The sequence below is a fragment of the Balaenoptera physalus genome (assembly GCF_965194825.1).
Source record: "Balaenoptera physalus genome assembly, chromosome: 1".
Lineage (NCBI taxonomy): Eukaryota > Metazoa > Chordata > Mammalia > Artiodactyla > Balaenopteridae > Balaenoptera > Balaenoptera physalus.
In genome coordinates, this window is record NC_138882.1 from 177,573,596 (window position 1) to 177,601,384 (window position 27,789).

Here is a 27,789-nt window from a genome sequence, read left to right on the forward strand (position 1 = left end):
CATAGACTGAGCACCTCTCACGCGTCAGTACTGTTCTCAGTGGTGGATAAAACAGACAAACTCCTGCCTCCAGAGCTGAGATTGGAGTAGGGGGTGGGGGATGGATGACAAAGAAGATGAATCCGAAAAGTATTTGGCACATTTGCTAATGGTAGGAGCTTAGGAGAAAGACAGAAAGCATGGAGGGGATTTGAAGTGTTGAGGGAGGGGCTGCTGACCTTTCACATGGGGGGGGGGGTGGTGCTAGGGAGGCCACCCTGAGAAGGTGAGTTTTGAGTAAAGACCCAAAGGAAATAAAGGGCAAACCAGAGATTTCTGGGGGAAGAGCATTCCAAGAAAAGGGACCAGCAAGTGCAAAGGCCCAGAGGCAGGGATTGGGCCCGGCACCATCAAGGAACCACAGGGGGACACAGAGCCTGGTGAGTGGGCAAAGGGGGGCATGGAATGTGGCCAGACAGGTGGCAGGAGTCAAGCCATGGAGAATTTCGCTCTGAGGGAGATGCGGGGCTTGGGAGGGTTCTGGGCAGACACGGATGTGATCTGACTTGTGTTGTAAAAGGATGCCTCTGCCTGTCATTTGGAGAAAAGACGGAAGGGAGTTAAAGGTAGAAACAGGTAGACCAGTTAGGAGGCTATTGAGATAACTCAGGCGAGAGACGATGGTGGCTTGGATCAGGGTTGTGGAGGGGAGTATGGGGGTGATAAGGCATGGTTGGACTCTGGATAAATTTTGAAGGTAGAGCCAACTGGGTTTGTTGACAGAGCATCTTCGGGGGATGAGAAATGAGAGAAAGAGTCCAGGATGGCTCCCAGGGTTCTGGCCTGAGCAGCTGAAAGGACGGGTGTCATTAACTCGATGTGGGCTGCATTGGCATGGGGGCAAGTTCCAGGGTCAGTTCTGTTGAATGTGAGATGCTCGAAGGGCATCCAGGTAGAGACGTCACGGAGGCAGGTGGATCCAGAGTTCAGGTGTTGAGGGGCAGCCTGGGCCAAGGATAGAAGTTAGTGAGAGCACGTGTGGGAAGGCAACCACTTAACCAAAGGCAAGTTTCTCTCCCTTGTCACAGTCGGTCATAGGTAGTGGCACCTGGGAGGCCATCAACTCAGAAACGCCTGTGAAATCCCCGAGATTCGCCCTTTTGGATCTGGAGAAAGGGAAGTCGTATGTCTTCAGAGTGCGAGCGATAAACCAGCACGGCATGAGCGATCCCTCGGAGCCCAGCGAGCCCATCGCCTTGAGGGGGAAGCCAGGTACCTGTGTGAGGCAGGAGATGGGGCCAGGCCAGGCCAGGCTGTCAGCGTCCAGGGCTCGGGACCCCATGGCTGCAGGGACAGAGCCGTGCCCATTTCTCCGTCCTTGACCACTTCTACCTATCACGAAGCTGAAAAGCAACATGATCACAGGCCTGTAAAGTTTTAGACCATCAAGAATTATTGATACATTTCTCTGGGCAGGAGGCTCTTGAAAGTATAGACATTTTTTCTAGATCAACAATTCACAGGTTGCAGAATCCAGCCAGGTCCAGCACAGGATCTGAGTGTGACCAAGTGGTCCCTCAGTTCTAAACGTCTCCAACCAGGGCCTGACCCCACCTTGTGCAGCCAGGAGTGAGCCCCTGGGCAGGCCTCCGGCCCTCTCCCTGGTCCCACACCAAGCTCCGCCTCACCAGGTGGCATCCCTCTCATCTGCAGCACAGCGTGGGCCTGGGCAGCTCATTTCCGAGCTGCGAACCTTGGTGTCCTCACCTGCCAAACCCATTGTTCTGAAGCCCCCACCTGTGGCTCCTTCCTGAGTCTCCCAGCGGCAGCTCCATCCTGGTCCTGACTTCCCGGGGTTCCCTCTCTCCTCTGAGGCCTCTGGATTCTGATAAGATCAGAAGGTTCCCTGCAGCTGCCATCACCAACTAGTCCTTTAAGGAACCCAGCTGCAGCACTGCCCGTCCGAGAAGAGCCTGATATGCTGCAGGGCCTGTTTGGGGAAGATTTCAAAGTCCTAGATTTGTACTGTTTCAATAATGTAGAAAAAAGAAATATATATATATATTCATAGTAAGTATAAATAGGTTGGTGGGCAAATAGAGTTTTTCTTTAATTCTGGTCTGGTTAACATTTAGTCTTGACTCAGGGGCCTGGCCAGTGAGTGGTTTGTGATTGGATGTGGACAGTCTCTGGACCACAAGGCAGCCTCAGGGCAAGGTTCTGGTACAGTTCGGAGAAGGAAAGGAGAGGAAAAGAAGAGAGAGGAGGGGAGGAGAGGAAAAAAGAAAAGGCATTTACTTGTATTATGAAAGTGAAATTATTGTACAAAAATGGGAAAATACAAAAGAAGCGAGAGAGCGAGAGAGAGAAAGAAGAAGGGAGGGAGGGAGGGAGGCAAGAGAATTCCCTCCACCCCAGGATTCCGCTGACCGAGGGTAACCACTGTGAGCATCTAGGTGCTTGGGCCTCTGGCCTTTGACACATGCATGCTAATGCATCTTTCTGAAAGTCCAATCAAACCACAAGTAGAGCTTTGCATTCTACCTTTTAAAATTAACATTACACCACAAACATATCCTCAGGTCTTGAAATCATGATTTTAGTGGGTGAGTACTATTCCATACATGGATGCCCTCAGCTCAAGTTCTTGCCTACAGGTAGAATCAGGTCTCTTGGACACGTGGGGCCTCTGAGTGCCCTCCTTCTACCCTCTCCCGCCACCCAGCCTTCATCCACTGTCACACTGTCTTCAAGCTGAGAGGCTGAAGTTGCTGACAGGACCTTCCTGAGCCCAGGACCCCAAGTCTGTTTCTCAGTACTTCCCCTGGGCCAAATGCAGAGCCTGACTCAGAGTAGGCACTCAATAGTTACTGGATTTATGTTGGATGGATGCTGAGTTCAGCCTTTGCCTGTTGACTTTGAGGCACCACCAGAACACAAGGAGAGGTGTCCAGGGAAAAATGGAAGATGAGGCTCTAGAATTCAGGAGAGAGAGCAGGCCTGGAGGTAAAGCCTGGGGAGTCACCTGCAGAGAGGTGAGGGTTGAAGACATGGGAATAGGTGGACACTTGAGATGAGAAAAGAGGAGAAAAATGGATCAAGTCAAGGAACAGACACTTGGAGGAGTCCCACATTTGGGGACAAAAGAAAGAGGGGGAGCCACAAAAGGATGGCTAAGGAGTTTGAGAAGTAAAAAGAGAACTAGGCAGGTCCTGTATCTGCCATCCATTCATCCATCTATCCATCTATTCATCGACCTATCCATCCATTAGTCTATTGATCCATTCATCCATCCCCATCCATCCATCCATCCATCCATCCATCCATCCATTCTTCCATCCATCCATCCAGATCTGTCCATTTAACACATCATGGCAAACCCTACCTCAAGGAGCATAGTCTCAGGGAGCCATGAAAGTTCAAGTTTCAAGGCAAATAAAATGAAGTTTCCTAGAGATCAAAGATAAGGCTGAGGAAAATTGTCAGATCTGGTGACTTCTAAGAGAGAGAGAGCAATAGTAAGGATTAATGAATGGGGATTTTAGTGAGGAAGCGGAGATGTTTGGAGGTAAGATGAGAGAAGACTTTCAGAATACAAGAGTCTGGAGCACACCTCTGGGACTAGGAAAGAGCTGCCCAAAGCCCCAGGGCATGTCTGGAACGCACGTGCCCCCCCCACCGTGCTTGCCATGTGCGCACCTCCCCGCCTCTCCCACACGCCTCCCCCTCCCCAGCCGTGTAACTCAGCATCTTCACTCAGTCCACACTTCTGATTTTCAGCCACTCTCCCTCCTCCAACTCAAGTTCAAGCTTTCCGAGACACACAGACCTCTGTCTCCCTGAACTGGGATCCTGTGAAGGACAGCCCAGAGCTCCTGGGTTATTACATCTACTCCCGGGAGGCAGGATCATCCGAGTGGAAAACAGTTAACAACAAACCCATCCAGGGCAACAGGTGAGTCTGCCCCCACCCCCTTCCTGCACTAGGGCAGGGCCGTGATAATAATGAAGCCTGCCATTCATGGTACGGTTGGGCGTTGGGCACTGTTCTAAGCTCTTTTCATATATTAGGTCATTTAGTTCTGGCTGCGATCCTATGAACTTAGGACTATTATTTCTATTATCATTGTACAGATGAAGAAGCCGAGGCACAGAGCAGTTTAAGTGGAGTCTGCCAAAGCTCACTTAGCTAGTAAGTGGACTTGACCCAGACAGCCTCTTTTTCGGCAAGCACTCACCAGCAGCGTGCTGTTTGCAGGTAGTGGTGACTGGCTAGGTCTTGTCCTTCCAGGAGCTTAGAGACAGAGAGGCAGAGAGTGCAGCCAGGGCGGCTGGGGTTCAGGCTCCACACCTGCCCCTCCCTCGCCGGGCAGCCCTGCACGGAGACTCGCCCTCTCCGAACCTCGGCTCAGACTCCGGTGCTCTTGCCTATCCCACTCTCACTCCGCTCTGAGTCGCCCTCCTCACGCGGTGGCCCTGGTCCTTGCAGGCAGAAGCCTCGAGGCTTCTGGACTCATGACTTCTCTCCGTTTTGAGGCTCTGTGGGGTCAGGGGCTCAGGTGGTGCCACCCACCCCCTTCCCTTTCCATCAGACGACCAGCTGGGCCCTGAGCACACCTGTGGGCTCCCCTCACCCTGGGCTGCGAGCCCCAAGATTATCTCACCCAGAAAAGGGGACAGAACCTGGTGCCCCTCTGGCACGCGGTGCCTCACGGTCACTCATGCTTTGTCACTGCTAAAGTTCTCCAGCTGGAGAATAATCGGGTTTTGGACCAATGAGCTCGGAGTCCAGGTTATCCCTAGGATGACATCTCTCCCCTGACTTGCATTCAGGTGTGCGTCCCTGGAGGGGACGACAGGGGCTGAGGGAGAGTCATGTGATGAAAGTGGCGTGTCGGAAGAACGTGTCACACGTGGGGCGTGGCGTGGTCCTCTGGTACATCCAGAGACCTCGTCACATGTGTGCATGTCATCGGTTACATGTGTCAGGGCTGGAAAGAGGCTAAACACTGCTGCCCAGGAGTGCTGCCTGGGGTGATGGTGTGAAGGGAGCTCAGCTGGGAGGCAGGGTCTGGTCCACCACCGTTCCACGGGCTCCTTCGAACCTGGCTCACAGGAGATGTTCAAAAAAGACCTCAATGAATGAATACTGAACGGGCAGGCGCTGCGCTGGGATTCAGGAGACCCGGGCTCGGTCCAGGTTGTGTTCCTAACTGGCTGTGTGCTCTTGGCTCACCCCATTCCTTCTGGGGGAGCCCTTCGCTACCTGTAAAATGAAGAAACTGGATGGTCTGATCCGTAAAGGCCCCTCTGACATTCCAACATTCAACTCCTCGGGGTCAACTGGCCGAGGGAAGCTCCCTGTAGAACGAGATTTGCTACGGGAAAATGTTGATAAGTGAAAAGGGAAAAAAGAGGTTCACAATTTGGGTCTTATCAAGAAGAGACAGGACGGGAGGACATTTTTCTCTAAGCCAGAGTGTCCTTGTATGTCTCTGGCTGATAATTCAGAGGTCTTTAAAAGGACTCTGTGCTTTAGTCACAGCAACCGTACAGATAAGAAGAGCCATTTGTTGTGTTTCCAGGACGAGGCCCAAAGTCCTAGAGATGTACGGGGTTGCTCAGTTTAGGGGTTGGCTACCTGGGCCTTCAACTGGTAACTTCCCCAGCGTATTTGCATCTTAATGATAGGCTCTGGAAGCTACATCCTTTAAAACCTTAAGGACCTCATCCTCCAGGGGGCAGGCATCACTTTGGGGGCAGGGGCAAGGTCTTTAGGCAAGAACTGAAGCCTCAGATCCTACCACGCTGGTGGCCACTTATCCCCACAAGGTTGTTCTAGAAAGTTCAGGAATGTCTCCATGCTGTTGGTTTGGCCTTTCCTGAAGGCTGTACATTTCTCTCCCAGGTTCACGGTTCCCGGGCTGAGGACAGGGCAGGAGTATGAGTTTTGTATCAGGTCAGTCAGCGAGGCTGGAGTTGGGGAGAGCTCAGCCGCCACCGAACCCATCAAGGTCAAGCAGGCTCTGGGTAAGTCCAAGGGGCAGGTGCAACCTGCACACCTCTGGGGACAGACCTGGGCTGAGCAGAGAGCAGGGGGCCTATCGACCACCTCTTGGAGGGTCCAACTCCAGAGGCCATGAGGCAGAAGCCTTCTCAGGGGATCTGGTGCTGACCCCGACCACCCCTTCCTTTGGGGAGGAAGTAGCAACTGCCTGAGGCCATGGGGTGAAGTCTGACCAGCTCGGAGGCCCAGGTGCCCTGCACGTAGCTGAGTCAGCATTACCAGTGGACGCTACTGGCTAAGTCCGTGCCCCAGAGCAGGGTGGGCACCCACTGGGGGAGGCTCGCTGCCTCCCTCGGGCCCCACTGCCCAGTCCGGCCACCCCTCGGGAGCAGTGGCCCTCACCCCCTTGCCTCCCCGTAGCTATACCATCTGCCCCATATGACTTCGCCCTCCTGAACTGTGGGGAAAATGATATGGTCATCGGGTGGAAACCCCCCAAGCGGCGTGGAGGGGGCAAGATCCTGGGCTACTTCCTGGACCAACATGACTCGGAGGAGCTGAACTGGCACTCAGTCAACCAGCAGCCCATCCCCACCCAGATCTGCAAGGTGAGGCTGGAGTGCGGCCACTGGCCTGCTGTCCTGATTTGTGTGGGTGGAGAGCGGGGGTCAGGGTTGGAGGTCCCGAGGCTGAGAGGGGCCTCAGGTTTGGTGCCTCGATAATCCAGCTGATTGTCAAGTGCAGACCAATCTTATCTGAAGCTCCTATAGACCTCCTGCTGTGAACCTCGTCCCCTGCCTCCCCAGCCTCCGCCTTCACGGTCTGTGTTTTTGCTTTTCAAGGTCAGTGACCTTCATGAAGGCCATTTCTATGAGTTCCGTGCCCGGGCGGTAAACTGGGCTGGTGTTGGAGAGCTGTCGGCGCCCAGCAGCCTGTTTGAGTGCAAAAAGTGGACGATGCCTCAGCCAGGTGAGCGGCTGGGAGGTGCCAAAGCCCAGCACCTACCCTCCCCTCCCCTCCCCCAAACTAACAAACAAGATGACCGCTACCGCCGAGCTCGGTGTGCATTCAAGCTTGCTCTGTCGGTCCCAAACCCCAGACCCCTGCCCCCTGTAACCTCTGACACAGTCTTAACTCTGCCAAGTCAAGAGCCCTGACCTTGGCCATTGACTGGCCCTGTACCCTCATCCAAATTATCCTCTAGCTCAACACCCCATCTGAGCTCCGATTCTCAACACAGACCAATCTCAAACCCCAAAGACACACTGCTAGGTGACCAACTCATCCCAGTTTGCTCAGGACTTTCCCAGTATTACCACCACAAGTCCTGTGTCCCAATCCTGGACAAACAGGGCAGGTTGGTCACCCTCTGCACCACTCCCGCAGCCCCATCAGCCTTCTCACAAACTAGCCCTTCATCTCCCCCTTAGGAAGGAAGGATGACGACCTTCCATCATGCTGTTCAGCTCAGCTCTGTTTTCCGCACAAAACCTTTACCTGAATGGCAGATCATCACTACGCGTGATGCTTTAGACAACGACAGTTACAAACAACTGATATTTGTTGGGGCTTACTATGTATTGACACTTTCCATAAATTATGTCATTAATGCTCACGACAGCACTATTTTATAAGAACTATTATTATCCCCATTTTACCGACGAGGAGACAGGAACATAGAGGCTAAGTAACTTGCCCAGAGTCCCCATAGCCTGAAAAAGGGCGTTCGCTGGGACATGAACCCCGGTGATCTGACTCTGGAGTCCACACCCTGAGCTTCTACATTAAACACTGAAATGGCAAAGAGATTAGAAAGATTAATGCTGTCTGGGACAGGGATGGGGAGGGTCCAGGATGTTTCCCAGGGGAAGTGATACTGAGCACGCTTTGAAGAGTTAACTCTATTGCAGACACAGACCAAGCTTTGCCATGAAGCCAAGGCCGGCCAGGTCACCACCATGTCCAGAGCAGGCACTTCCAGGCCTGGCTGGGACTGAAAGATTGACAAGCTTGCTGACTCGCCACCCGCCCAATGCCTGACTGGCTGGCTGGCCATTTGGCTATCCATCTCCTTCTCTACCCCGTCTTCCCACAGGACCCCCGTATGGCGTGCGGGTGTTTGAAGTGCGGGCCACCTCCCTGATGCTGACGTGGGAGCCCCCACTGTACCAAGGGGCTGGACCGGTCACAGGCTACTGCATCAGTGTCCAGGAGGAAGGCTCTGAGCAGTGGAAGCCGGTCACTCCAGACCCCATCTCTGACACCCACCTGAGGGTGAGTCCCTGCCCCTTCATCCTCTGACCCGCCCTAAGCCTTCCCTGCCACAGGATATGGCAGGACTACAGAACATCAAAGCTGGAATGACCCTCAGAGATCACTGCCCTCACTTCATGGCAGCAGAGGACCAGAGAGGGGGAGTGGCTTAGCCAGGGTCACGCAGCGAGTCGGTAGTAGGTCTGGCCAGCGGTTGGTCTTAACCCGCTCCATGCTGCTCAGACTCCTCCCTAAAACCTCACTTATAATCAGCAAGGTAGATTAGCATTGGACATGCACATCCCTTGAGCTAGGAATTCTGCTTCTAGGATTGAACTGTAGAGAAATAATTAGTCAAGTGTGCAAAAACCTAAGGACAGTGACGCTCGTTGTAGCGTTGTTTATAAAGGCAAAATTTGGAAACAACTTAAATGTCCATCAGTAGGGGGTTGGCTCAAATAAATCACAGTGTATCCTTAATGTGGACTCAATGTTAGTGAGTGTAAAGGCTACGGTAGCTGAAGGAGTGGCAATAATATAAAGAATGAGGTAGAGCTAAAAAAATAAAAAATAAAAAATAAAAATTTTAAAATTTTTTAAAAAAGAGTGAGGTAGAGCTACTTGTATGTTGTGACATAGAAACATATCCACCATATGTGGCTAAGAAAAAAAAGCACAATACAGAGCAGGATATTTATATGTTAGATAACATTTAGAACATGTATATCATATTGTACATTAATGAACACAGAGGCATATATGCGTTTCTTAATTTAAATGATAAGCAAACTCTAAAGTCTTTGGATAAATAAGAAATCTAGCAGAATCATTGGTTTTATTCACCTGTGGTGGTTGTTTTCACTTGCACTCGTGTAGAAGGGAAAGCGCAAACAATGCTCTCCTGGCATAACAAACACGACTCACACATATTTGTCATGTCAGAAAACAAAGGTGTCCGCTGAAGCGTTCTTAGCAGACACAAATTACTAACAGACAATCCATCAGGATCGCAGACTTCACAGAATCCATCTCTGAAGCCAGCATGTTTCACAGGCCTTCTTTGTTTAAGGAAAGTTTGTAAGGAAAGTTCTGTGATGTGTATTAGATTTTATCTTCTGCAGCTCTCGGGAGAGAGGGAGTATTTTCTCCAGCTCATTTTCCTGAGGCATCTTTCACCAGCAGGCAGGAGGGTGTGTGGGTTTCAAGACCACACATTAGCACCGTTAGCACTAAGAGGAAAGAAAGCAGGCTTGAGAGGCCCGAAACAATGTGGAAAGAAGATACTAGCAAGCAGAATATGCCACATGTCACGCTTCTGCATGGTTTACGTGCATTTGCAAGTCTAAATGGATTGTTACAAAATTGTCAGTTCTGGGCATCTCTGGGAATGGGGCTGCCAGGAGAGCCTTACCTCTTCATTTTATATTCTTTTCTATTGCTTTAATATTTCCTCCAACAAACATGAATTTCTTTCATAATCAGAAAAAAATAAAAATATTTCCTTTTGAAACAATAACATTAAGGCTATCTAAGACCAAATGAAGAAGGGCAAGCGTCAGCCCGTGGAAGGCTCTGAGATCGTGCAGTTTCCGCCCCCATGGGGCCCAGGTCTCTACCGTAGAGTCGGCCAGTGCTGGACAGCTGGCCCGAGAGAGCCCCGCAAGACGGATGGCCCCTCTGCTCCCCAGGCAGGCTGGCCCAGGGTCGGGGAGCCTCGGTGACTTGGCACCGTTTCTGCATGCGGATGGTTGGCCGGCATTCACTCAGTCATTCACTCGACACTTCTGGACCCCTACTTAGTGCCAGATCTGGAACTAGATCGTAGATGTAAAAAGCTCCAGTAACAGTCCTTAGGGAACAGGCAATTACAATACTGTGTGTCGTACAATCAAGGAGGGTCCGAGGGATTCTGGGAGCTCCCAAGGAGGAAGGTAAGAGACCTCTCCTGGCCTCGTCCCATCTGTCCAAGCTGAGTGGCCAAGGGTGAGCTCTTGTTGCTAGACCAAGAGAAGGGGAGGGCGTTCCAGGCAGAGGGCTCAGCAAGGGCAAAGGCAGGGAGGCGTGAAGCAACATGATGCACGGGGGACCCTGAGGAGTCAGGGAGTGAAGGGGGCGCAGAGAAGAGGACAGAAGGCTGAGGATGGATGGATGAGGAAGGCTTTAGGTACCAAGCCTCGAAATCTGAACTTTACCCCGAAGGCCACTGAAAGAGTTAAGCGTACTCAGACTGGCATCTTGGAAACATTGGCAGAGGGAAAGATAGACCGGGAAGAAGGGTCTAGAGGCAGAGGCACCATTTAGGAAACTGTTGGACTAATCCAGGAGAGGAGAAATAAAGCTGCAGTCAAAGGCGTGGCTGGGACACAGAGAGGCCACATTCAAGAAACGTTAGGGAAATAAAATGGGAACTTCGGTGTTTAGATGTGTAGGGCTCAAGAAAAAGATGTCAAAGATGATGATCCCCAAGCTTCTTTCTAGGGTGACAGATGGAGGAGAGGCAGGGGGCGCAGGAAGAGAAAGGGTTTTCTTGTTGAGAGGCTGATGATGAGTTAAGCTCCGAGCAGGTGGAGTTCCAGGCGTCACAAGCATGGGAGGTAATCTCAGGGGAGAGGCTCACCTGAAGCTGGAACTCAGGAGAGCAATGGGCCCCTAGCCTGCCCCCCACCCCCAGGGCAGCCTGGCCCTCCTGGGGGTCCCCTGCAGCCCGTGGCCAGGGCTGCAGGAAGGGTGGGTCTTTGCCATCCTCGGTGCTCACTCTTGCCCCCTCCCTTCCCCCAGATTTCTGACTTACAGCCGGGGAAGACCTACGTGTTCCATGTACAGGCTGTGAATTCAGCGGGCCCAGGGCAGCCGTCCATGCCCACCGACCCCGTACTCCTGGAGGACAAGCCAGGTAGGGGCAGCGGGAGGGCGCTGGTCTGCAGCAGGAGGACAGAACCTGCTGGGCCCTCACCCCGCCACACCTTCCTGCCCCTCATTCCTTCCTGCCTGTTTCTCTCCCGTCCACACTCTCCTTTATTTCTGTGGGATCCCAAGATATGAACATATGGTTTCTTCCATGTGATGGGTCTTCCATTCTTTATATGCCACATTCTTAAACTCATACAGCTCTTCGTGGATATTTAGAAGAATAGCCCACTTTATTTCAGATACGCCGTGTGGCTTTGCCTGCCTTGCGGTCACGGCTCCCGAGGTCCGTTCCTACCACACACGCCAGATGCTGTGCTGGGTCCTTACACTGTCTGGCCCTCCCAATGAGCCCCTGAGGGAGCCGTCACTGTCCCCACTTTAGAACTGATTTTATTGTAGCTCAGAGAAGTTAAATGACCAGGTCACGCAGCTAGTATACGATGGAATCACTCAGCTCTCCTCACTATAAAGTGTGTTCTTTTTCCATTCTTTTAATTATTCATTCATTCAGCAAGTATTTGGTGACACCCACACTGCACTGGGGACATGGCAGTGATGAGAAGGCAAGGTCCCTGCGCTGGTGGGGGGAGGGGCAGGACGAATGGACAGTAAACACGTAAATGATGAAAAAGTCAGTGATAAGTGCTATAAAGGAAGTGAAACAGGGTGATGGGGTGGGGTGGGCTTTACTGTAGCCTCAGTAGTCTGAGGAGGTGACATTTGAGCTGAGAAGGAGCCTGATCATACGAGGCCTTGGAGGCCACAGCAAGGAGTCTGGGGTTTATTATTCTATTCAAGAGCAATGGGCAGCCACTGGAGGGGTTAAGCAGGGGAGGGACCTGACCCGGTTTATTGTTCCTAAATGCCTGGTGCCCTCCGTTGGATCCTGCCCTCAGATGCTCGTGAGATCGAGGTCGGCGTGGATGATGAGGGCTTTATCTACATGGCTTTCGAAGCCCCCGAGGCCCCCGACTCCTCGGAGTTTCAGTGGTCCAAGGACTACAAGGGCCCGCCGGACCCACAGAGGGTCAAGGTCGAGGAGGAAGTTAACAAGTAAGTGAGGGGAGGGGGCAGCCCGACTCGTCCACAGGTCCCAGACGTTGTCAGATGGGTGGGCAGAAGCTCGTGGGTGAGACCATCCGGCAGGACCCCCCAGATAACGAGCTTGAGAGGACTGCTTGGTCTCTCATGAAGGATACTGACTGCCACCTCAGGGAGAAGTGAGGGAGAGTGCATTGGAGAGGCTGAAACGGTGCCATTCATTTGGAGATCCTTTTGCTGTAAGGAATGTGTGTGCCTCTGTGCGGGCGCCTCCGAGGAGACGCTCAGGACTTGGCTTCTAGCCTGAGAGCCAGTGACTTGGTCTTGCAAGTTCTCTGGGCTCAGCTTCCTCATCAGTAAAAGAGGGGTTAGGATGTCAAGTGCCCCCAGGTCTCCCTCCTCCACCCCCAGCAGCTCTGGCCTTGGCCCTGTCCAGCAGGAGACAAAGCTGATGACTTGAGCCCTGTGGAGAGAGGCAGGCCTGGGGGATGTGGCCAGTATGAAGACTGTTCGAGAGAGCCTGGCTAGTGAGGACCATTGAAGGTGGCAGGCCAGACGTGCCCTGGGCAGGGGACCCCAAAGAGGTGTAAGGAGGCTGCCACCCCTGCTTACTGGCTTGGCCGGGGTCTGGGCTGGGGTGCAGGGCTTGCAAAGCCGACCGAGACTCCCCAGCTCCCAGGCCTCCAGGGCACACGGCCCCTCTCAGAGCCTCTGCCCTCCTGTCTCTGCAGGTCCAAGATCATCCTGAAAGAACCTGGCCTCGAGGATTTAGGCACCTACTCGGTGGTGGTCACCGATGCTGACGAAGAAATCTCAGCAAGCCACATGCTGACGGAGGAAGGTGATGCCCCCTGTTCCACTGCCACCTCCCCAGAGAGATGACCCAGACACGGAGTCCCAAACACAAATACCCCAGAGGCCAGCAAGAAGCAGTAAAAATGAGTAAAGCAGAGATTTCCAGGGAAGTAGGCCCTCACCCACCCATTCAGTCAGTCAGCCAGTGAATAAGTATCTGCTGAGCACCAACCGTATGCCAGAGACTGTCCTAGGCACTGAATTACATCAGTGAACTCAACAGGCAGAAATCCCTGCCTGATGGAGTTCATGCTCTTCTTATCTCTCTCTTTACTTTATCTACTTTTGATAAAAAGCAAAGGTACCACTGAATTATTTCACTTCCTTCCGTAGCCTAAGAAAAGCAACAGCATAAGTAGAATGATGAACTGCAAATGGCAGTCGGTCTGAGGAATGAGGATGGCAAAAGGGAGCAGTGGGGACTGTGGTAAACCAGAGAGGGGATGCCGGGCCTCAGCGGTCATCTATGAGACTCACCCTCTGCTGTCTCCATAGCAACTGGGACAGCCCATTATCCTCCCTGATGATTGCACTGGAGGCCCTTTGATTTTGTTAAGAAGCAGAAGCCAGGCAGGTCCAGATTGCAATTCCAGTTCCACAATTTCCTGGCTGCTTGACCTTGGATAAGTCATGACACCTCTCTGGGCCTCAGTTTCCTCATCTGTAAAGGGGGATTATAATCCCTGCTGTCCTAAGTGAAGCAATGTTGTTATGCAGATATAATTAGATGATTCCACGCAAACTAAAGCCATCCGCAAAAGTAATGGGGTTTGCTTTTTGTTTTTGGACTGGATGCTTGCCATGTGTCCAGACTCATCATGCTAAGGACTCTGGAGCTTGTAAGAGGAAATGAGATATGAGCCCTGCCCCTGCCAATTCATTCATGCAACATGTATTTATTGAGCACATACTGTGTGCCAGATACCATGTAGGTCCAGAGTTCAGCTTAGCAGAAGAGACAAACCTAACACAAAGAAGCAGTTAGCAGTGAGACAGCACTCTGCCAACCTGCCCTAGACACATGTAGACTGAAATGCTCAGTGGGGAGAGCAGACCCTCAGATACTAGGACAGTATGGCTCAGTGGGGAGAACAGACCCTCAGATTAGGACAGTGTGGCTCAGTGGGGTAACAAGGGGCCTCAGGAGGCAGACAGTAATGCTCACCCCACAGCATGGTGTGAGGACTGCTGAGATCATGCAGAGCCTGGCACACAGTAGGTGCTTCTCTGGGGAGGTGGCACTTGATCGGGTCTTGAAGGACAGGAGAATAAGCAACCTCAGGGTAGCCTGCGGCAGCCCCCGCAGCCCCCTCAGTGCCCCAGAGCCAAGGCCCACAGTGGTCATCATCAACCCCTCAGTAGCCAAGTGACCCCAAGCTGAGTCTCTCAGGACTTTCACCCAGTGTGGACGCTAGGACGGCTTCCACGGACCCCACTGGCCTGGATATGTCATTCTCTTTGGTTTCTTCCTTGCTTCTCCCTGTCCCAGAGCTGAACAAGCTGAAGAAGTTGAGCCATGAGATTAGAAACCCAGGTAAGCGGTCCAAGCCACCAGCCTTGGGCAGTCCCGCCAGGCCCACTGGGGTATTCTGAGCAGGACTGAGTCAGCCAAGAGCCAGAAACTAGCCGGGGGGCGGCGGGCAAAGGATGGGGACGTCTTGGGGCTGGAAGGTCATAGACCCAGGGAGTCCTCAGTCCATGAAGGGAACAGAGCGGCCAGCAGAGAGCACATGGGATGCAAGGGAGGGCAGAGTGGCTAGTTTCTTCTTCTTCTTGGATTGTGAATCATCTAAACCCCTGCTGCCCTCCATTGGCCAGGAGTAGCTTTTGCAGTCCCTGGGGCAGGGGTCACAAACTTGGGTGCATATTGGAATCATCCCCGGAGCTTTTCAAAATCCCACTGCCCAGGCCACACCCCAAACAAATTAGAACCTCTGGGTCTGGAACCAGACACTGGTGTTTTTGAAAGTCCTTGGGGGTCCAGTGTCCAGCCAGGGTGAGAAGCACGACCTCAAAGCTGTGGGAAGAGGATGAATTCCCTGAGATGAATTCAATCTAGGGGGACTGAACGTGGGAAACCCTCCCCAGCCCCTCGCCCCAGTCGTGTCTGCGTCAGACTCTGAAACATTTTGCACATTAAATGCCCACAGTGTGCTCAAGGTGGGGCTGTCGGGAGTGGGGAGGGGAGAAGGGTTCCCTGCCCACCCTTTCCTGTCCTCTGCCGCCCAGTGATCAAGCTGATCTCCGGCTGGAACGTTGACATCCTCGAGCAAGGAGAGGTGCGGCTTTGGCTGGAAGTAGAAAAGTTGTCTCCAGCCGCTGAGCTGCATCTAATCTTCAACGAGCAGGAAATCTTCAGCTCACCGGTAATTGGGGGCTCAGAATCCCTAAGTGAGGTTCCTGGCCCAGGAGGTGGCCTCACAGGCAGTGGTCTCCACTGGCTGCACCTTCCCCTAGCAGACATTTCAGAAACAGCCACCAGCTTTGGCTGTCACAGTGATAGGGTGGGGGGCGGGGACACCTGGATTTTAGTACCTGGGGTGCGGGTGGCAGGGATGCTAGACACTTGCCAACACAAGGAACACTCCCACAAAGAACTTCCCATGCCTCCCACAATTTTTCACTGTCCTGTCAAACATTTGTAAGATGAAAAACCTGCATTCACGCTTATAATTATCCAAGCCTAGACCCTAACTCTCAGATAGAAAGACAAAGAATTTTTTTTTGCAGTGTTAATATACACTGAATAGAGAGTTTTTATTCTATTAGCCACATTACCTATGCTCTTTCATTCATTTTCCTGTTCTTCTTGTACTCATGAGAAGATCTTATTTGTGAATTTCATCTCCAGATGGCCATCAAAAAATATGTGTTATAAAGAGGGGAGCTGGTTCTGACAGAGGAGAAAGAGCTCAGGGCTAGATGTCAGAAGACATATTCACCTCCTGTGGGTTGTGTGCCCTTGGGCAGGTCTCTTCACCTCTCTGTGCCTCAGTTTCTACATCCGTACAATGGGGTTGGTTGCCCCAGGAACAGGAGGAGCAACTGGAAAAAAAATAGATTTGAAAGTTCTGCATAGAGATTAAGCATGACCTTGGCTCATGGTAGAGGCAGGGTAACAAAGTCTGGACTCTTGGTACACAGCGCTGATACTAGCAGGTGCCGCTATAGAAAAATCAAACTAGACGATTCTCTCAAATCATACATACACCCCAAATGTGGAAAATAAAATGTTTGAAAACTGTTAGAATGTGACAAAATGTAAATAAGTGCTAATTCTGGGTAGCAGGTACACAGGCTTTTTTATATTATCCTTTATAATTTTATGGGGGATTTTTTTATATTAAATTGCAAAAGAAGTAGAAAATAACCAAAAAACATGGCGCAGTAGGAGATTGGGGATTATTATTAATTGCAACTGATACAAGCATGCAAGACCCTTTCCAGTGTCTGCCAGGCCCCAGGGTGTTCTCAGGGGCCGGGTGTGGGAAAAGTCCAGTCTATACACAGGACAGGGATACCTAGGGCCCCCTCCCCAGTCTCTGAAGGCTTCTAACTCTGCATATATTACCCCCAAGTCCAACCACGCCCCGATCTGCACCCCACAGCACAAATTCCCTGGGATTGGAAAAGGGCAGAAAGACTTTCGGGTTTTGTTCTCCCCAGAACCGCAAAATCAATTTTGTCCGAGAGAAGGGCCTGGTGGAAGTCATCATCCAAAACTTGACTGAGGACGACAAAGGGTCGTATACTGCTCAGCTCCAAGACGGAAAAGCCAAGAACCAGATCACCCTGGCTCTGGTGGATGACGGTCAGCTGTGCCCTGACCCCCGCCCTGCCCCATGCACCCGGCCTCAGCTCTCAGCCTGGGCGTCTCTATCCATGCTGACGCCCTCCTCTGGACCTGCGCTCCTCCTGGTTCACGCCCGTTCCCCCCTCTGTGTCCACAGAGTTCGACAAACTTCTAAGGGAGGCAGGTGCTAAGAGAAGAGACTGGAAGAGAAAGCAGGGTAAGAACTGCTGGGGCGAAGTTCAAACACCTCGGCCAGCAGGCCAGCAGGCCAGCAGACAGCGCCGGGGAACCGCTGGGCAAGTGGATTAATAGATCCCTCCGCCCTGCTGGACCCCCCGAGGGAGGGCCACTGCCATCTGATCCAGTGCTGTCCCCGTGCCAGAACGAAACAGCACTTGCCCAACCCCGAGAGTGAGCGCCTTAAACTTTGCACCCTAGATGCCTCCCAGATGCCTCACCCCAGTCCCCTCCCTCGTGGGGGCGAATTCCCAGAATCCGAGGGGCCAGTAGTCATTAGGTGCCCCTCCCCAGCTGCCTTCCCCTGTCTCGCCACCAGGTGGCGCCCGGGCCGAGCCCGGCGCTCTGACCGCTGGGCGTGCTGTTTTGCCCTCATAGGTCCGCATTTCGAGGAGCCTTTGCAGTGGAAGGTCACCGAGGACTGCCAAGTGCTGCTGACGTGCAAGGCAAAGCCCCGCCCCCGCCTCCAGCCCTGCCCCCAGGCCCCGTGGGGCAAGACCTGTGGTTGTCCCCAAGCCCTGTGGCTGTCTTTTGCCCCACTCCCTGCAACTCCACACCCTGTGCTGGTGTGATCCAAGCAGAGGAAGTAGCCCCAGGGGTTTTGCATTTAACTGGAAAACAAAAGCCCAGGGAGCAGAGTTAGTGTGAATTAGTGTGCGCTGAGTCAGCCTTGAGCTAGACCTCCCAGCTGCTCTGGGAGGGGTTCTGGGGGTCAGGGGTCTGGGAGCAAGTGAGGGCTCTGTATGTTGAGCGGTAGTCCCTGTGCCTGTTAGTAGCCCTGCCAGACACTGTTCTCAGCACTTCAGAGCATTATTTTCTTTCATCTGCCTCACAATCATCTGTGAGAGAGGTGTCACAATCCCCACTTTAGGGTGAAAAACCAAGTGGGGAACTAGCGCAAGACTACACGGTAACAAGCAGAGTCTAGAACCCAGGTTTTAACCGGATGTGCCTGACTCCAAAGCGGGTGTTCTTTCTCAGCACCCTGCAAGCCTTTTAGATAACTGGGGGAGGGCAGGGGAGGGGAGGGCGCACTCCCAGAAGCCTATCCATTCAGCAAACCTAAGTACCTACTCTGTGTTACACACTCTGCAAGCACTGGGCATACAAGGATGAAGAAGTGGTCTCCTTAGGCCTGTAAGATCCCACAGTCCAAAGCAAGATCGTGGGGAAAACAGTGTAGCTCCTGCTGTGATGGAGACATGCAGGAAATTGATTCCTCATGATGGGGCACACTCTGGGGTGCATAAAAGAAGGCTTCCTGGAGAAGGTGACACAGGCATTTACAAGAAAAAGTAGGGTAGGAAAGGGATCAAGAAGCAGAGGGAATAGCATTAGCAAAAGTCCAGAGTCCAGAAACCATCAGAGGAGACATATGGTGTGAGGAAGGGGTTGGCTGAGATTTAGCCTGGGGGTGAGGGGGGGGAGTCATGTTTGTAAAAAAAAAAAAGGTTCTGATGAACTGAGTCTTCACATAAAAGAGAAAGCCTGAAGGAGTCTCCTCACTCCCCACCTTCCTCAGGTGGCCAACACCAAGAAAGAAACCCGCTTCCAGTGGTTCTTCCAGAAGAAGGAGTTCCCAGATGGTCAGTACGACCCGCAGACTGGAGCAGGGCTTCTCTGCATCGAAGAGGTAAGTGCAGCTCTGACTTCAGGGCTCACAGCCTCCAGGCAGTGCCAGGAGCACTGGGCAGGGAGTCAGGACCAAGGTGAGGCAAGTGAGGCACTGACCTCACGCACAAACTTTAAGGAAGCACTGAAAGGCTCAGTACTCAAGATAAATAATATTTCATGCAATATTTTCAAGAATCAAAATTCACGCCAAAAAAAAAAAGACCATGAGGGAAAACAATACCAAAACTTCAAATAAAGACAGGCTCAGTAATACCGATTTTTCCTTTTAGTTGGATTCCAGTCCTGGCCCTGCCACTGACTGCGTGGCCTTGGGCTCGTCACTGTGCCTCTCTGACCTCAGTTTTCATCTGTTACACGAGCGGGTCAGAGGGATGCTCTCTCAGAGATTCCTTCCTGCCCCAGCAGCCTGAGATTCAGGACAGGAAGACGGTCTCCGTGTGAGGCAGGTCTGGGCAGAGGAAAACAGGGCCTGGAGCTCGCTTCTCCCACCCACGACCTCCCCGTGGCCCTCGGAGGAGTGTGACCTGGTTAAGGTAGAAATGCAAGGCTTATCCTTAAATATTCAATGTTTTTCTGCCTTGCCCCTGATTTCTGTGGCCTCACCATGTGCCAAGGAGGACTGCGGCAGACGCAGGTTTGCGGACTAGGAAGGAAATAATGATTTCAGGGTCCTCTCCCAAATCCTGGCCAAGACGATGGCAAGTTGGCCTTTGTCATCACAGTGCAAACTCCTCACACAGGGCTTGGCATCAAGTAGGTGCTTAATAGCTACTGAGTTTTGTCATAATCATCCAGCCTATTGGTGCAGAACTTTCTGGCTTCCGAAGAGTTATCTCCCTTGATCCTCACAGCAACTATAGTACGTAGCCAGGGCAAGGATTATGCCACCATTTTACAGATGAGTAAACTGAGGCTCAGAGGGTTTAAATACCAAGATACAAAGCTTGAGAGTGGGGCCGGAAGTTTCTGCAATCACTCTCACCGGAATTTGGCTGGGACTTTGGAGGCTTCACTGAGGGAGGGGGCAGGGGACATGGGAGAAGACTGTTGGGGTTTTCAGCCCTTTGATGCTCCAGTTAAGAGATGCTTCTGCCTTGAATCCTGCCTCAAAGCACACTATGTAGAGATGGTTGGGGTGAGAGGGGCCCTTTAAGGGGACAGGGAGGCAGATATCACACCCCCGCCCCCGCAGTCCCTGGAGGAGACGCTGTGTAATGAGAGGGCACAGCTGACTTCTGACCTTGCTTTCAAAGCATGACCCAAGTTCTTGCTTTGCTGAGTGTTGACCCAGGCTTCACTTGGGGCTGACAAGCATGTGCCTGTAAGGACCCCCTTGTCCTGAGCAAAAGAAAGCACACTTCCTTCTGAGAGATGCAGAGAGGTCCCTCTATCCAGGGCCCCTGGGAAGCAGGGCAGCGCTGGTGGAGGGTGCGCCCTGCTCGGCCCAGCTCTGCTACGAGGGCTCGCTTTGCTCTGCTCAGAGCAGCTGCCTGAGAATCACACGCGGGGCGTCTGTTTCCGCCCTCACTTCCCCCTCTCGCCCCACCTCCAGGCCCAGACAAGCCCTGGGCTTGGGATCAAAGGGCTCTGGAGCTGGAAAGAGCCTCAGAGATCACCCATCGCAGGGGGGTAAACTGAGGCCCAGGGAGGAGAGTTAGGGGCAGGCCTAGAGCCCAGGCCTCCTGATCTGCTGTCCATCGCTCCTTCTGGAACTCATGCCGACACCGCCTTCTCACATCCTTCTTTCCAGCTTTCCAAAGAGGACAGGGGCATTTACAGAGCAGAGGTTTCGGATGAGCGAGGGGAGGACGACACCATCCTGGACCTCACAGGTGAAGGTGGGAGCCGGCGACATCAGAGACGGGCCAGGAGGGCCTCACACTGAACCAAGAGATGCAGTGCGACCTGTGGGGAAACTGTCCGGGATCCTCTCCTGGGGCAACTGAGGCCCAGGGGAGTTAAGTGACCTGCCCACGGCTGCACAGCTGGTCAGTGGCAGGGCCTGGTCTGTGTGATGCTGGTGCCCATGTTCACTGCACTATCCCACAGCGAGCCCAGGCTTCAAGACCCGGAGCCTGAGTTCTCTGCTCTGCCCCCCCAGCGGGCCCCAGGCTCCTCACCAGGCTGGTCGTCTCAGCCTGCAGGAAAACTGCCACGTCGGCCCGTTCGTCCTCCATCTGTGTTGCCCCCCTGCCCCATCAGTCACGCAGTGCCCCGGATCCCCTCCCCACCCCTAAGCCTGTGTTCTGAGAGCTGCTCATAAGGTCCACCAGCCTTTTCCAAGGACGGCCCCACCTGGTGCATCCCTAGGGGAGCCCTTCATCAGCTGACCACTCCCTCTGTCTCCTTCCAGCCCTGGATGCCGTCTTCACTGAGCTGGGCAGGATTGGTGGTAAGCAACCCCCTCTCTGCTCAGCACTGCCGTGATGCCGCATAACCTCCGGGGGACCTCTAGCCATCCTTGGCTGCCGGGGGTGGGTTTAGTCTCCAGCCTCAAAGACTGGGGAGACGTTCCTGCCTCTTCACCACACTGTTCTCCTTACCACACCCCAGAGCAGGGGCAAGCTGGCTGCCCCCTAGATGTGCTGCCCAAAGGGCCTTGGGGAAGACTCACCCTTCTCCCATGCCTCCCCAGCCCTCTCTGCGACCCCACTGAAAATCCAGGGCACCGAGGAGGGGATCCGGCTCTTCAGCAGGGTCAAGTACTACAACGTGAACTACATGAAAACCAGCTGGTTCCACAAGTAGGTTGGCCTTGCCCTGGAGCCCTAGCCAGGCTGGAGGGGGCCCAGCACCCGCCTCAGAGCCCAGTCCCAAGGGCTTGGCAGAGACAGGGTCTCTCACCGGTCCTGCTGTCCACAGAGGGAGTCTGGGACAGGGAACAGCCGTTGGAGGCACAGAAGGGAGTCTCCCCAGGAAAGGTGGGAACCCTGGTGCTAAGATCACTTTCCCAGAACATCCATGGCCACAGAAGGACCATTGTCTTAGAGCACCATCTGGGAACTGGGGGAGAGATGGATGCAGGAACGATGGAGAACCAGATGGTCAAGTGGGTCATGGTGTCCTTGTGGGTCTTTGCAGCCTTAGCAAACTCAGGCAGCCAGGCTGAGGGGAGAGGTGCAGGCAGAGGGACCTGGGGGGCTGACGACTAACTTAGGGCCAGGCCTTGAAGGCAGTATCAGGTATCAGAGACTCAGCCAGGAGCTAAATGACTCGAGAGTTTGGGAGCAGAATTTTCCCAGTGCTTTTTACTTGCAAACCTCAGCCTTGTGGAGCAGACATTACTGCACCCGTTCTATGGAGAAGGCTAGACAGACTTAGTCAGATTTGTCATGTGAGTGAGACCAAGGCCAAGCTGAATTTCAGAACAGTGAAGCTCCTCCTCGAGAGTTTCTGAGCCCTGTGTCTAAGCCCAGAGGTGTCACTTCTGTGACAAAACACTGACACGGGCCAGGTGTCTTTAGGAATGAAATTTAAGTAAAGAAGGAAAGGAGTTTATATAGTTTATAAGAATTACGTAAGAGTGATTGTGGGAAGAAATCCTGGGAGGTTTTAAGATGAGGAAAAGGATGAAGTGAGGAAGTGGCTCCCACTGGTGGGGTGGGGGGAGGTGGTCACTGACCCTGGAGCACCATTTCCTCAAAGTCCCAGCCTGCAGGACATGTCACAAATATAGATTCAGTGCTGGCACAGGGTTTGATGAATGAATGAATGATGAATGGATGAGTGGATAGATATTTATCAGATATCTCATGGATGGTCACCACTTTCAGCTCACACATCTGGGAACAAAACCCCGGGAGAGGAGTTTGGAGCAGGGGTGCCTGTAGATGGGCAGACAGACAGCCCGTCCCGGGCTGAGCTCTGTTAACCATTTCTTTGCCCTCACGTTCAGAGAGAAACGCCTGGAGAGTGGTGATCGGGTGAGGGCTGGCACCACCCTGGATGAGATCTGGCTCCACATCCTGGACCCCAAAGACTCAGACAAGGGCAGATACACCCTAGAGATAGCGGCCGGGAAAGAAGCCCGGCAGCTCTCAGCTGATCTCTCGGGACAAGGTGAGCTCTCTGCCTGTCTGTCCTCAGTGAAACCTGTTTAGAAAACCCCATGGTCTTTTGGGGGGGGGCTCCCATCTTCCCACCCAATCCTAGCACTGCCCCAAGAGAATGCTGGAACAGAGTGGAGGAACAGTCAGCACTGAGCTCTATACCTGTGGGTTGCAGGAGGGGGGGAGATTTGGGGGAGATGCCCTGATGTACCTTTTCCCCTTTTCCTTCTCGTAGCTTTTGAGGACGCCCTGGCTGAGCACCAGAGACTGAAGTAAGTTTCCTTGGCGTTTCTCAGTGTGATCAAGGCCCCTGGGGTGCACGAGCACAGGACCCTTCCTGGGAGGCCGGACAGTTCCACCTTTCCCCCGTCACCCCCTCCCCCCTACCCGGGCAGGACTCTCCTTTAACAAATGAAACACCAAAGCTTTTTCCCATTTCCGTTTTTCAGAGCCTTGGCCATCATCGAGAAGAGTAAGTCCAGCCATATTTCTCTTGTTTCCACTTCTGAGTTTGGGGCGGCTTCCCAGCTGCTCACGCCTCCTGGCAGGTAGCTGGAGTCCCAGTTCCCCATGGGGTCTGTGTGGCTCTGGGCTGTCACAGAGCTGCCGGGAGACCCGGATGGTGGCAGCGTGAAGACAGGTGGATGAGGAGTCCGAGGATACCTGAGACCGTGGATGTGGACGCGCCTGGTGCGGGCCTGGTGGCGAGTAGGCACACGGCCGATGTCGGTGGGACTCCAAAGGCAGGGGCAGACGGGACCGAGGCTGGGCTGATCTTTCCAAGCGAGGCCCGGGACGAGATGGCTTTAAAGCTGAAGCTGGTTCTGGCTGTCGGGGCACTAGGGCCTCATCTAATCCAGGACACAGCCTCTGAGTTGCCCAGGGGGACCACCAGGTCCATGCACTGGAGCTTCTCCGGGTCCCCGCAACCAGTTCTACCCAGTTCCAGGAGGCTGGCTTTCTGGTCTCAGTGAGCCAGCCGGTCAGTGTAGGACTTTCCATGAGGGGAAGCGTCCTGGCAGCAGAGCAAAGCAGCCCCGTTCAACCTGACAGTGAGGAGGGAAACTGACCGTTTGGGGCCATTGGTAGGAAGGGGCATTAGCCCTATGTGGCGTCTTGTCCCTGAGTGTCCCCGCCTGGCGGGAAGTGCAGGCCGTTCATAAGTGCCATCTGGAAGGGGCCATCTGGGGTGTGAGAGCAGTGAGGAACCCTTGCAGCGGGCGGCCAGCTTGGAGGGAGGAGCGCAGCCTGGAGACCCGACTCAGCCCGTCACGCCTCCGTCTAATCGCCCCCCCCCCATCCTGGAGTGCCGAGTCTCTTCACAGGACACCCCCCCTCCAGGACCCTAACAGAGGGACCTGAACTCACCACCTGTGGTTGCTAGGACTGGCCCAGTTGAGAGTCGAGGGAAGTGGATTGTTTGGCCCGCCATGATGGGCCTGGTGAACGATCCTCCCACAACAGTGTCCATCTCTGGGGCCATCCTTCCCCTCCCCCCTCAACCCTGATTCAGGCTCCTTCTCCCCTACATCCGTTGCACAGACACCAGCCACTTTAGGCTCTTGGCACATCCCTGATCGTGGTCTAGGGTCCGTTCCCACAGCCTCGATTGCGACGTGTTGGCTTTCTGCTTAGTGATTTACAACCACAGTCTCTTCCTGCCCAGCCGCCATGGCCACCAGGTCCCCTCCCTCGACCAGAATCAGTGTCCCGAAAGCTTCCTTCCTATTCACTGCCTGAGCTGGTTCGTCACACCCGTTGTGTGCATTTTGCCAGTTTAGGGTCAGAGCAATCTTACCACCTTCTCTCCCAGTCCTCAGGGGAGGGGCACCTCACTGTCACCTCCAGGTACCACCAGCCACGATAATAACCTCAAGTCAATGACAGAAACACATTACGTCCCCTATCTAATGTTTATAAAGGCAAGGAAATAATATAATACAAGTTTAAGGATGTCCACCCAAAATGATGCAAATAAGAAAAAGAAGCATTGCTTAAAAATAAACCTCAACTGCGTGGAACCTGCTGCTGGGAAGCAGCTGGCAGGAAAACATTCATCACTGGGGGTCTCGTTTTTCCCTTCCAGATCGTGCCAAAGTGGTGAGGGGCCTGCCGGACGTGGCCACGATCATGGAAGATAAGGTACTGACTGTCCCCCAGCCCACGGCCGGCAGTCCCACCCTGGGTTCCCTCCTGTATCCATCAAAGATCACGAAGCAACGAAGCACCGTGGATTCCAGAGCCGAAGGGGCTGGATGCGCCGGAGTCTGGCCGAGTGACCGGACCTCACTGGTCACATGTAGTATAAAGGAAAGACACTGAGCCTGGTGTCAGGCCCGTGGTGGGGGTGACAGGCCTGTGCTCACCCCGGTTCTACCCCATCTCTCCAGGTGGCCCTGGGTGTCACGGACTTCTCCGTGTGAACTTCAGTTTCCCCAGGAGTTTGACTAGATGATACCTAAAAAGCCCTTTCAGGACTGAAGTTACGCAAGTCTAATGTTCTAGAAACTGATAGCTAACGTTTTCATGTTGCTTCCTTTGTTCCAGGCACTATTCCATTATTTAAACGTCAAGGCAACCACATGAAATAGTGTGTTATTACTAGTCATACTTTATAGCTGAGGAAACTGAGGCCCAGAAAGGTTAAGGGACTTACCTAAGGTCATACAGCTTAAAGGAGCCGAGCTGAGATTCACAGCCTGGCAGCCCAGCTCCAGAATCTGAGTGTCTGGCCATTACACTAGAGTGCCTCTGCAGTGAGAGTTGCTCTGTTGAGAATTTTCAAACTCAATTCTTAAATCTTTATGTTAAAGCAATCTAGCCTTATTTGCATGGTAAAATCATAATGAAATATACAATAAAAAGCAATAAAGCAAAGTCCAGGCCATTCTGGGGCAGGTAATTGCTAAAGTAATAACGGCCTGACAGTCTAACTAGTTAAGTGTTCCCATAGAAATGTTGAGAATGGAGGATGTGGGGTTAGAGTAAAACATCTCCCTTTACTGTTATTACTTTATGGGTCACAATAAAACACACATAATGAACTTACCACAAGGAGCAGCTTGCACTGGGAGCTCGCTGGGAGTGTGAAGGTGATACCAAGGGTTATTCCAAGTGGGTGGACTGACCGTTCCCTTCCTGTCCTTTCAAACAGACCCTGTGCCTGACCTGCGTCATCTCAGGAGATCCTTTCCCTGAAATCTCTTGGCTGAAGAACGACCAGCCCATCACCTTCCTTGACCGCTACCACATGGAGGTGAGGGGGTCGGAGGTCACCATCACCATCGAGAGGGTCAACAGTGAGGACAGCGGGCGCTATGGTGTCTTCGTCAAGAACAAGTATGGCTCCGAGACGGGCCAGGTCACCATCAGCGTGTTCAAGCACGGGGAGGAGGGCAAGGTGCTGAAGGTGTGACGGTCGGATCCAGGCACAGCCTGAGGTCTAGTCTGCACGGACTAGGAGGGTCAACCAGCGGCTCACAGCCTGGCACAAGCCACGGAGGCGGGGCAGGGGGGGTTGGACATTGTGGAACCCGGGACATGGGAGTGGAGTAGCTACACCAAAGTGGAGAAGCAGAGACCTTGCTGGGGTCCTGGGAGGCCTCCAGGATAACGGGATCAGCACTGGACTTGGAATGGGAGACCTACATGCAAAACTGTTTCGGCTCTAAACTCTCCATGAGCCTTGCCTTCCTCATCTATCACATGGGAATTCCTACTCCTAGGGATTGTTTATGAAAACCCTTGAAACCACACACCAGTGATTCTCAACAGGAGGCAGTTTTGTCCCCCAGGAGACATTTGGCAGTGTCCAAATTTTGGGTTGTCACAGCTGGGGATGTCCGCTGGCGTCTAGTAGGTAGCAGCCTACTAAGCACAACAGCACATAGAATTCAACCCCAAATGACAATAGTGCCGAGGTTGATGCACCGCCCACCCGCCTTGTAAACGGATTTATCACAGTACCCCCTTTTGGATACTGTATTTTCAATTCACTTAAGTTCAACGAACATTCATTTGAAGTCTAGCGTGTGCCAGGCTGCAGATGGCGTCGGGAGCACAAAGATACATAATATGCAGGCCCCGCCCTCAAGGACACCTCAGCCCAGGAGGAGAGTCAGACCTGGGTGCAAATGACTCCAGGACAAGTCAGATGATCAGGATTATAAAACAGGTTCACATAAAGTTCCACTGGTGGTCAGAGGAGGGAGACAGGCGTTCATCCCAACTAGGGAAGGTGAGCTTTAAAACACCTTCATGGAACTAGCAGAATTGGTGGTTGGGCCCTGAAAAAAGAAGTTGGATTTGGTGATGGTCATGGGAAGAGATTTCAGGAGCAGGGGATGGTGAGAGCAAAGGTGAGGCGTGGGGGTGATGCTGCCTGGGTGGCCTTGGATGCCAGGCCGGAGAGTTGGATGACCTTCAGGACTTCCAGCTCAGGGCCTCTGCCTGGCGGGACAGATGCTGGTTGGCCTTGCTTGCTGGACCTCAATACGGAGCTGGGCATTTCACCACCCTCCAGTTTCCTTCTTTTTTCAAATCAGATTGGGAGGGGTGGGGTTTATAAAGTTAGAGATGTTTGTTGTAAAAATTTTGGAAAACCTTGAAATGTTGAAGGAGAAAATAAAACTCATCTGTACTCCCAACACCAAAACATAACACCCACCTCTGATTTCTGAAATGATTTCTGAATTTAAAGGTAAAATGAATCACTCCTACATTTACCACCTACACGCGCATCAAGGCATGATGGGTAACTTATACCCCCAGCAGCTACAGGTGCAGTCAGGTCAGGTGTTCAGTGAGGGGGGCGAGGGGGCCAGGTGTCCTGCCGTGCCCTGGCTGGGAACGAGTATGGAGGATTATGCAGGTCTTGGAGGCAAACACACCCAGGCTTGAAGCCAAGCACTCACTGTGGGATCTTGGGCATTTTTTTTTTCCTTTGTCTGGGCCTCAATTTCCCATCTATAAAGCAAGAAGTCTGAAAGGTCATTTTTGAGGGTCCTTTCAGCTGACACTACCTCCTACCT

The 27,789-nt window shown here is 53.0% G+C and overlaps 1 protein-coding gene across 3 annotated transcripts in view; it reads left to right on the plus strand.

Moving 5' to 3' along the window:
* The window catches only part of MYOM3 (myomesin 3), a 46,740-nt gene extending 19,322 nt beyond the window's left edge, over positions 1 to 27,418 (plus strand). For 2 of the 3 annotated variants that reach the window (XM_082424809.1, XM_082424811.1), the window contains 23 exons: positions 1,068 to 1,251; positions 3,760 to 3,934; positions 5,888 to 6,009; positions 6,407 to 6,594; positions 6,829 to 6,955; positions 8,082 to 8,260; positions 11,018 to 11,132; positions 12,046 to 12,202; positions 12,922 to 13,031; positions 14,535 to 14,579; positions 15,275 to 15,411; positions 16,712 to 16,856; positions 16,996 to 17,055; positions 17,454 to 17,521; positions 18,598 to 18,708; positions 20,461 to 20,548; positions 21,064 to 21,102; positions 21,346 to 21,454; positions 22,606 to 22,769; positions 22,995 to 23,031; positions 23,209 to 23,231; positions 24,846 to 24,901; positions 25,914 to 27,418. In XM_082424809.1, the coding sequence (XP_082280935.1) occupies positions 1,068 to 1,251; positions 3,760 to 3,934; positions 5,888 to 6,009; positions 6,407 to 6,594; positions 6,829 to 6,955; positions 8,082 to 8,260; positions 11,018 to 11,132; positions 12,046 to 12,202; positions 12,922 to 13,031; positions 14,535 to 14,579; positions 15,275 to 15,411; positions 16,712 to 16,856; positions 16,996 to 17,055; positions 17,454 to 17,521; positions 18,598 to 18,708; positions 20,461 to 20,548; positions 21,064 to 21,102; positions 21,346 to 21,454; positions 22,606 to 22,769; positions 22,995 to 23,031; positions 23,209 to 23,231; positions 24,846 to 24,901; positions 25,914 to 26,174 (2,700 nt within the window). In that variant the 3' untranslated portion in view covers positions 26,175 to 27,418. The remainder of the gene's footprint in view (positions 1 to 1,067; positions 1,252 to 3,759; positions 3,935 to 5,887; positions 6,010 to 6,406; positions 6,595 to 6,828; positions 6,956 to 8,081; positions 8,261 to 11,017; positions 11,133 to 12,045; positions 12,203 to 12,921; positions 13,032 to 14,534; positions 14,580 to 15,274; positions 15,412 to 16,711; positions 16,857 to 16,995; positions 17,056 to 17,453; positions 17,522 to 18,597; positions 18,709 to 20,460; positions 20,549 to 21,063; positions 21,103 to 21,345; positions 21,455 to 22,605; positions 22,770 to 22,994; positions 23,032 to 23,208; positions 23,232 to 24,845; positions 24,902 to 25,913) is intronic. The other variant, XM_082424810.1, reaches the window with a different exon arrangement.
* The last annotated feature ends 371 nt before the right edge of the window (positions 27,419 to 27,789 follow it).